Source organism: Peromyscus leucopus, chromosome 14 (genome assembly GCF_004664715.2).
Source record: "Peromyscus leucopus breed LL Stock chromosome 14, UCI_PerLeu_2.1, whole genome shotgun sequence".
In the NCBI taxonomy this organism is placed as follows: Eukaryota; Metazoa; Chordata; class Mammalia; order Rodentia; family Cricetidae; genus Peromyscus; species Peromyscus leucopus.
The window spans coordinates 41,005,831-41,016,070 of record NC_051075.1 but is presented as its reverse complement, the minus strand read 5'-3'; the positions used below and the strand labels follow the sequence as shown (position 1 = coordinate 41,016,070).

General features: G+C 40.7%; 1 protein-coding gene across 1 annotated transcript in view; it reads right to left on the bottom strand.

Annotated features, from left to right (window-relative positions):
• Positions 1-1,281: 1,281 nt before the first annotated feature.
• Positions 1,282-10,240, bottom strand: part of Mnat1 (MNAT1 component of CDK activating kinase) — a 188,055-nt gene continuing 179,096 nt past the window's right edge. Inside the window, exon 8 of the mRNA XM_028858159.2 lies at positions 1,282-1,725. Within this exon, the coding sequence (XP_028713992.1) occupies positions 1,605-1,725 (121 nt within the window). The 3' untranslated portion in view covers positions 1,282-1,604. The remainder of the gene's footprint in view (positions 1,726-10,240) is intronic.

Sequence of the window (10,240 nt, the reverse complement as noted above, 5' to 3'; positions counted from 1 at the left end):
ACTCTGCCTCTAGGAAGAACTCACGGGGAGGGTGAGAAGAAGTACAAGATTCAATTTAGGATATTCCCATTGGTGACTAACACACTCTTTTTCTATTTTATTTACCTAACAGCGTCAAGTAAGGATTTCTAAGGCAGATGCAAAACAAACCTTGAAAGCCTTTGAAACGTTCATTAATTAGCTCATTACCTTTAGATACATTAATTTCTGCACCCAAGGACAGCAAAGCCCAACTATAGGTTCATTATATCACTTCTTTCATCAGATTGGATTTAAAAGCATGAATTCTCAATGAGCAAAAACCTAACATAAGGAATATGATGTACACACTGCAGAGTGGTCTGCACTGGATTTGGATTAGGAACTAACCTGTGGTCTAATTCTAACTTTTTACTGATTTCCCTATATAATCTTGGCTTCGTTTTTCTCATTTATCAAAGATGAGAAGTGTTGTGACCACTAGCAAAGAAATGGGGTACCACAAGATGCACTGAACCGAATCCCCACTTAGTAAAATAAGATGTCACTATTACAGATGACTGTTATGCTCTAACGTCACCACAAGTCTTGATTCATTTAACTGTCCACCCATAGGATTAGCGTCTGTTGTGACAGAGATTTGCTAGACAATCCTTCAATTTCCTTGAAAAACTATGTTCCTCATCCAGGGGCCTATGGATAGACTCACACAAGGTTGGGATGCTACATGTATCCATCCTATCCACATCCAAACTCTAAGCAAAACCATGAGTACAATAAAACCCCTTGACATTTGGGTGGAAAACTACATCAGTCTACAATTTATGCAGAGAAATTTCACTTAAGTGGTGCCTTTTCCAGTCTCAACATCTCATCATAAAATGAGCTCACATTGGCAGTGAAAGGTGCCATTGATGTATTAAATTTTATTAGCTCACTTCTTTGAATCTGTCATTAAAGTAGGCTAATGCCGGGCTCTGGTTTATCCTGAGTGTGGCTCACAGCTGGGAACCATATTAGGGTGGCCTCACTCTGCACTGCACAATACAGGCCCTGAGTTTCTCAGGCCGAGGAAGCGTCATCCCAGGCAAGTTCACTTGCCACAGCCTGCTGGCAGGAGGGGATATGACCACTTGTCTGGACCACTATTGAGAAGACATTAGGAAAAAAAAAAAAAAAAAGAAGAAGAAGTTTTATAGGAAAAATATAGACTTGGAATATTAACACTGAATGTTATAATAAAAAAGGCATTTGGAAACATGTTCCAGAAAAACACTATAAGAAGAGAAAAACCACAAAATGTACCATAAAGTCAAGCTTTATTTAAAAAAATTTTTATACGTCTGTCAAGTCCATACATAGGGAAATCCTTTATTCCTTTCCTGTTAGATGAGGTTCAATGCTTCAACCCCTCTCTGAAAAACAGAAGTAGAAACTAAAGCTCTTCCGGGAATCTAGAGGCAGCACATTTCTCAGCCTGGTTCGGACTGTAATAAACATCTGAGCACAGCAGGCAGATGTGGTGAAGCCTGGGCAGCTGGGGGCTGGGATTTTACACATCTCTTTCTTGCAAGCTCCTTGGGTTGGCTCCCAGATCCAAATCTTATAAATGAGGAAGTGCAGGTTTATCTGGGCTGCCAGAAAAGCCCACTGAATGCATCTTGCAGTGCTCTGTGACAAGCTAGAGAGGATGTGTAGCCACCAGCGAGGTCCTGTGGGGAGGCGGCTCGGACGTGGTTTAAATACCTAGGAGAAAACAAAAGGTGTAGATGGATGTGAAAAACATAGACGTTGGTGACATTTTATAAAGCAAGTCTAAAACTGACCCAAATTTTAAAAGAAATTCCAATAGTAAAATGTTCAGGCTTTTATAAACGAACATTTTAAAAGGAAACATGCCAACTGTATCTACCGAGTGTCTAACTACTACTCAGCTACAAAGGACAGTGAAGTCTACGGATGGCTCTGAAGGTTTATAACTCTCATTTTGATGAAATATTAAATGTTCACTGTTTCACAGTTTCCAGTGCGGATTCGTTTTGTTGGCTGCTGTTTAGATAGCAATGAATGCTGTCCTTTCCAGCATGCTCTTTATCAATACACATCATGACATGATTATGCTACGAACATTTTTACAAACGCGTTTTAAAGCAAACCCTCAACACTGAGAAGAAACGGGGCAGGGGAGAGAGCACACAATAGTTCAAAATCACCTCAGTATCCCAGAAGCATACTGTCTCCTTCCTTGCAGGAAAAGAAACTTAGAAATTACATGCGCAAGAAATCTGAGAGGAGGTATAGAAGAATTGAACTGATTTCAAAAGATAGGATAACAATGTTTCTTCAGTCTCAGTCTTTATACCAATGAAGAATTTCTGCGTTCATAAAAATAGACAAAACAGGCCTTAAAAAGTAAGACAATCCAGTCCAATGAATGACCATCACTGCTGAAGGAAAACAAGTATTTCCAGCCTTGCTTCATGTCTCTGTAGGAAGCCACAATGTCCCTGGAAACAAAGCTGCTTTGCCCCTTTCAGAATTACAGGTACGACAGAAGAATAAATCAGGAAGCAGGACGTTTTAATAGCTTGGAACCTTTTCTACTCATTCATTCAAACTTCCTGTGTGTCGAGATCTTAATGCATGAGCAACTTCTTATTTCTAACATAATAACAAGTCAGGTTTTTTGTTTGTATCTATGTTTAATAAGCTTGTATGGTTAAAATATATATGGCAATTTAAGGGACCAAATAGAAGCCTGTCAAATGAAACGGCCAAGCTCTTGGAATTGGCTATAATTTATTCACATTGCACAGACCATGGTCTTAATTCAAATCTTTGCTTTTCTGCCAAGGGTGAAAGTCAATGGAGAAATAAATGAATGTTTATTGAGCAACAATCTAAACTACGTGGGTAGTATATTTATAGCATACTAAGTTATTTGCACATCTATCCTCAAAACTTATACATGCTATATAGAATACTAATAATGGATATTCTATGTAATATAATTATACACATTATATACAACTATGGTATCTTATGAAATGTATGTAAGTGAAAAACTGAAGGGATAAAATAAAATACTGATTATGTCTTCATATATGTCTCAGAGGATGCATCCTAGTTTAGTAACTAACATCATTAAGGGTCACTGATGAATTCCAGGTAGGGCCTAAGGTCTCACAGGAATTAAAGAGGAATTCATTAAATCTATCACATGACCACAAAGTTATTTTCTTAGTGCCCTCCCAGAACACAATAAAATGCCAGTTGTTAAGATTCTGATGGATAGAGCTAGGTTTGGTGATGCACACTTTTAATCCCAGCACTCAGGAGGCAGAGGCAAGTGTATCTCTGAGGTGAAGGCCAGCCTGGTCTACATAGCAAGTTCTAGGTCGGCCAGGGGTACAAAGTGAGACCCTGTCACAAAAGCCCAAAAACAAACAAACAAGAAACCAAAAAAGGATTCCTACCAATAAAGAAACAAGGTAACTGGTGAGTTACCTCAGAAAGGAAAACTCGACTCCTATCCCTGGAAACTCAGTGATAATGATACTCACACAAATAAGTAATAGTTTCATAGGAAAACTGAATTTAAATACTCCATTCTGACCAGATGATGGCACCTTACTCTCCTCAGATCCTCAAAAGAAAGGTGGCCTTCTGGTTCCATCGGTCCACAGCCAGCAGAATACAGGCATCGCAGTACTGGTCAACAGTCAGAGGACAACTATCACCAATGGAATTGGTTTCGTGGTTGCAGTAAAAACCAATGTGCAGCGAACTATTGATTCATTGCATTTGGTCTGGCTTGCTTCTGGGAAAGTTGAGTCACACCATTTCTGGCTTGGCAGGTCCAGTATAAACTTGCAGTGTGCACACAGCTTTTTATATGTTATCCCGAGAAACCCGAAACAGCTGCACCGCTGGCAGGCAAGCGCAGGGCCAGGAAAATACCTAAAACAGTTGCATCTTCTAATTTATGACTGTGCACTGTTTCCATAAAGAGTATATAAAACAGTTCAGCTTTTATAAGGAAAATGTAATAAACATTCATACTCATTGAGGCCATAAATGCATTTTTTAAGAGTTTATCTAAAATGATTAATTAGTGTTTGAAAATAGTACTTCTTGAACACAGTCATAATCCAAAGCAATGAGCAAATATTGTTAAATTTGAGTTATTATGTAGGTTGTATGATTCTCACTGCCAAAATAAGTCAATTAAAATTTCTTTGCGTAGCACTGAAGAAAACACATTTCCCTTCTCCAATCATTTACATTAAGCATGTCTGGGACTAAGGTCTTTGAGAGTCCTCCCTATTTATATTGCTCTTTTTGATCTCAAGGGCTATACAAAACTTTTACTGTTAAGTGTTTCAAAATATTTGAACCAAGGAAATCTGTATTGATTCTATTTAAAAATATGGTTCGTTCTTACTATTCAGTTGTAGGATTTTGTTTCTAGGTGTTTTCCTTCACTGTTTAAACCCTTTAATTGTTGTGGTATGCCAAAGCATTTTAAGGATCTGCCACATTGAAACCAGACATCAAGAATTTAGTTTTTGCCTACTTTTCCACCTTCCTCCACACCCATGGTTATTCTTCTGCAATCATTAAAATGGCATCTCTTGGGGCTAGGGCAGAGGTCAGCATCATTTTATGTATAATTTATGTAACAAAACAAGGAAAGCATCTTCGGCAAACTCATTTCCAGAAGTCAGGTATTAGGGCCTGGACACAACAGCTCTATTTAGCCAACGGCAAGATACTGTTTCTGCTTTTCATGATGTATAAATCTTGTAAGTAGAAACCAGTGGGGGGTCGCTTATTTTGGTAGTATACCATTAGTTTTCCTGAAAACAGACCAAATTCAGATTTCAAAAATCATTACTTTCTTAATAAATCCTCACAGCATGTTTTCAAAAATATGTGTAAGATAATTCTTACACAAAGGACAGCTTGAATTTTAATTTATGCTCTGCCTAAAGTTGCCTTCCTTTGCCCCTATGCATCAAAATCACTAGTGGACTCTGGAGACGGAGGAAGAAAAAGGAACAGTGGACCTTAGGGAAGAAAAGAGCTGGGCATTAGACTTGTGGTTTTCCTGGACTTCGATCAGCACCGTCATTCTTCTCATTTTTAGCAGCTTTTATTCCCCACTAGGTGGTATAATTTACACTTGGCCTCAGAGAGACTTCACGTCTTCAGGTCCCGACACAGGCCAGAGCGGCTCTGAGACCACCCTTACGACGTCCTGTCCCTGAAAAGCCCTGCCCCAACCACTTGGCAGTCCGCTCCTTTGGTGCTTCTCAAACAGTGCCCTCAGGAGGGGGCAGCGCCTGGAGGGACTCAGCACCAACAAACACAAGCACCAGCCAGGCAGGGCCTCTTCATGACAACCCCGGGACAAGCCAGCTCCAAATAATCTACAAGTTTCAGTGCTGAAAGAGAAATGAGTTCACATTAGCTGTTCCTCTGGTAAATTACTAGACCTGTGAAGAATTATACTCGGAGCCGGTTCAAAGGAAGAAAGGTAGTGAAATCTGGAGAGTAGGACCTGCTTTTCAAAACCAGGGTGAGCGTTCCCCATGCCTTGCGTTTTGAGACAGTCTTCCTCCACTTCTAGGGCTGGCCTTAAACTCCTGAGCTCGTCATCTTCCTGTCTACAGGCTCCCTGCACTGTGCGAAGCTGCAGGGAACCCATTTAAAGGTTGTGTGTGATGCCATCATGCATTCAACAGATCTGCCCCCAACAGTTCTGTGTTTCAGATGCCAAGACCGAGAGTTCTTAGAAGAGCAGGACTTCATCCCATGGGCTAGGCTATTACTTGGTAGTAGAACACTTGACTGCCATGTTCAAGGTCCTCATTTCAATCCCATGCACTAGCCCCCCCCCTCAATATTTAGCCATGGCTACACAATATTTTTACTGAGCCAGGGAGAGAACTCTGTCAGTAAAGTGCATGCTATGCAAGCTGAGGGCCTGGTCCAACACCTGGCACACATATAAAAGGGCTGGTGTGGTGGCCCATACTTATAACCTCTGTGCTAGGAAGGTCGAGAAAGGAGGATCCGTGGAGCTCACTGGCCAGGCAGCCTGGCTTAATTGGTGAACCGGGCCAATGTGAGACCTGTTTCAAAGGAGGTGTATGATAATACTGTAGATAAGACACTGGCCTCTACATGGACATGCAGGTGTACTTATGTCCACATACACACATGTAATACATTCACAAAAACATAATTTAAAAAAAATCCTGAGCAATAGGGTACTCAACTATTGTTAAAACAAGACATTCTAAAAACTAAATTAGCCTAATCACAACAGTAGAATAACAATGAGTGGGTAATTGTATGAGCTAAGATAAATGGGGAAGGTACTATGATTCAGATACTATTCATAATTCTGCAGGTAGTTGGTTAGAAAAACACATGGCTTCATGAACTCTAAACAAAAACACCATACTGGAAACCACGTCCATGGACACTCATCACAGTATTCCTTATGGCCTAGCCACTGGATCAGGATGCAAGGTGAACAAGCTAAATAGTAAAGCTGTCTCACATTTATATCAACATACTCAGGAACAAAGAGAGCAAGTATGCCAGATGTTTGGCATCTGAACAGCGAGGCTTAGATATGGAAATTAAAGACCGTATGATATGAAATTAAAGACCGTATGATACCCCCCCCACACACTAGGATTTACCATTCACATGCCACGACAATACATAGATTCTAACTCCAGCTGAAGTAAACTACTGTGAGTCAGTTCTGGCACGATTAGCAGTAGTCCATGGATGATGATAAAGGCCCAGTATGGTGCTGCATGCACAGCTGCAATCCAGCATCTGGGAAGCTGCGACAACCACCCGCTTCCATACCTCCCCACCTTGATAAACTCTTAGCCCTCTGGAACCATAAGCCAAATAAAACCTCTAAAAGCTGCCTCGGTCCTGGTGTTTTAGCACGGCAAAAGAAAGGTAATTAATACAGGCACTATAAAATAAACTTGGGTAAAGTCAGGAATATACACAATAGCCAAGAGACCAAATGATTTTTGATAAATATTGAAAATACTTCACAAAATCAGAAGGTATTTATAAAAATACAGGTTGTTACATGTTTGGCTAATGTTAGTATAAGGTCTCCAACTTGAAACTGTAGACAGAACAAAACTCCATACATAAGATACATAAAACTTTCTATCGTATAAATAAATCGGTCAGGATAGACCAGCTTGGGCTGCATAGTGAATCCCAGCTATCCTGGGCTACATCTCAAAAACAGAACGGAAGAATAAAACTAACATAAACAGCAAAGATGGTCAAGATCTGAAGTAAGAACAACGCTGACAGTGAGACGATATGTGGACTAGAGGAAGGAGAAGCAGTCAGTCGGAAGGTAACCAAGGTAACAACTTAACCTTTGAAATGAAGTGTGCAAAGGAAGCACCGGCCACAGGACACGGGACAGATGCAGTCTGGTACTATGTCGCAAGCTTCAAGGACTGTGATAAAGCCAGACATAGCCTTCCTTCCTTCCTTATATAATGTACAGAGAGAATAATCCTTGTGCTCTCAAGAGGGAAAACTATATTTTGAAAGGTTATTCTTTGATTAAAGAATATTACTGTGTTGTACTTCATTATTAGTTATTATGTAATCATTTACCTAATTTATAAATAAAACTATCATATATACATATATGTATGAATGAGATTATATATGGATATATGATAGAAAGTAAGCCAAATAAACCCTCCCTTCTATAAGCTGCCTTGGCCATGAGTCTCCTGTCGCAGCTTCCCAGATGCTGGATTACAGGTGTGCAGCACCACAGGAGGCCTTTATCATCATCCATGGACTACTGTCTAAGTGTCAGAACTGATCTACATTATGCACATTCCATTTCAATCTTTTCATGGTTACAAAATTACTCTTCTCTGGAAAAAGGTCTACATGACTCTCATATAAGTAGACACTAATTGGCTCCAGGCTCTAGGAAGAATCAGCTCCAGATTCCTCAGCCTACCATTTATGGTCTATTATACTCGACTCTAATTCACATTTCCAAACATATTTCCAATTAATCATCTCCATTATCCTGAAGCAAAGCCAAAGTCCATCAGGAAGTGTTCTGTTATTCTCTGTTAAAGCCTCCTAACTTCCACTCTATACCTTTACTCATGACGTCGTCTCCCTGTCTCGGAATCTTAAAGAGTAACTTTATTATAACAACACCACAGTTCAAGTGTCAGGCACTCAGTTGTGAACAAATATGAGAAGCATCCCTGACCCCCACAGCAATGACTATAACAACAACCAATCGAGTAAAGTAATCTTTAAGAAGTGTTTTGAATTATGTATTTGAGGGTATGCACATGAGCTCGGTGCCCATAGATGCCAGCCAGAAAGGGGCATTAATCCTGGAGCTGGAGTTACAGGTAGTTGTGAGCCACCATTAATGGTTACAGTGAACTGAACTCTGGTCCTCTGCAACAGTAATACAAGATTTTAGCCACCTCTCCAGTCCCCAAGTAAAATAATCCTTAAAGAAATCTTTCAGGTACCAGAATTAGACTAGAAGTCAAAATATGGGCAGTTAACTTCCTAGCTGAGGTCTGGCTTTCTAACCATTATGGACCACATTCACTATCCACAGGGAGACAGAAGCCAGGCTTCAGGCCTATCAGAGGAAAGGCTGGGACTGGCCTTGGCTCTCTGCACACTCTTGTCTGATCTGTGAAGCCAGTTATAGAAAAGACGCACTCACCAGCCCAGAGGCAGCCCCAGGCAGCTCCTAACAAAGCTTGTAGCTCCCCCAGGGCAGGGGTGAGACAACAGCCAACGCTGCCTCACCTCCAAGAATTGGACCAACGGGTCCGATTCAGCGCAGCTCGCCGAATTCTGGCAGAAGCAAAGGTGAATGTCTATATCCATACCCAAGGCCTGTGGAAAACGATTCCCACTAAAAAGAGGTTCACAGAAATCACAAAACATTGCCACTCGTGGCAATGAAAACAAACACAAAAGATATAGTGAGTATGAATGGCAAGACATACAACCAGAACCACAGGTCAGAGAGTGATCTGAAAGAAACAGAGGAGTATTTAATGTCAAAAGAGATGAAGAAATAGACATCAAAAGCTGACAGAAGTACAAAGTGAAAAAAATAGGTATTTAAAAAAATTAATACAAAGTCTTTACTTAAAAAACCAAGCAGCTCAAATAACAAGTGAAACAGAAGGTTATCACAGATGGAGAGAAAATGAACTGAAATAGAGACAGAGAACACAGAATATAACAGAGCTTAAAAACATAAAGGTAAAAATACAAGTCAAGGTGAAAGCACCATTGAAGAGCTGCTTCAGTAAGGACATTCATCCAACGGGAGGCCAGGACCAAGGGGACAAGAGTGACCCCACGGAAGGAAGTTCACGGGTACCAAAGCAGCAGGAGAAACACTAGTGTGGGGCTCAGCTTTCTGCGGCTGTTTCTTCAAGAGGAGGAGAGACAGTGACTCTAGAGACTTACAGAAGAGCATCCACTAGTTCTGGACGGCAGAAGTAGTACAGGCCTTTGCTCTTACCCTCCGTATTCCAGTGTTCGAAATAATCATCAACTCCTCAGGTTATACCCCTTCTAGGTTGTCTAGGCAGAATCCCTTCTTTCCTACTCTGAATTCACAAAACACTTTTTTCTCTCTACCTCTCTTGTGTGCATGACTATATGCAAGTATTATACATCCCGTTCCAGCAAGCTGCTTGGTAATAAGACAGATATCTACTCACTCAACACTCATCATTTGGATGAAAGGGAAATAAAGGGAAGAGAGAGCTAAGTGGGGAGGGGGAGGGGGCAGTAGAGTAGAGGGGTTGAGGGAGGACAGCACTAAATATATCTGAAAAATAATGGAAAACTACTATTACACACACACGCGCACACACACACACACACACACACACACACACACACACACAATTGGAATCATCCTACATAGGGGTAATGCCATGGGTTACCAAAATAAAAAACCCAGTACCAGATGTGGGATACTTGCCCTCAAATTGTTCGTAAAGGGGGCTCAATAATACAGACTTACCATTGCTCTTGGCTTCCTACCAGAACTTGATGGTAAGTCTTTATTGTTGAAGACACTTTGGTCAAGGAAAAAAGAAATCAAGCTATTACTGACTGGAAAGATTGCTCACTGCTGGTTGGCTTCCCTAATACCAGAGGTACTATTATACACGTC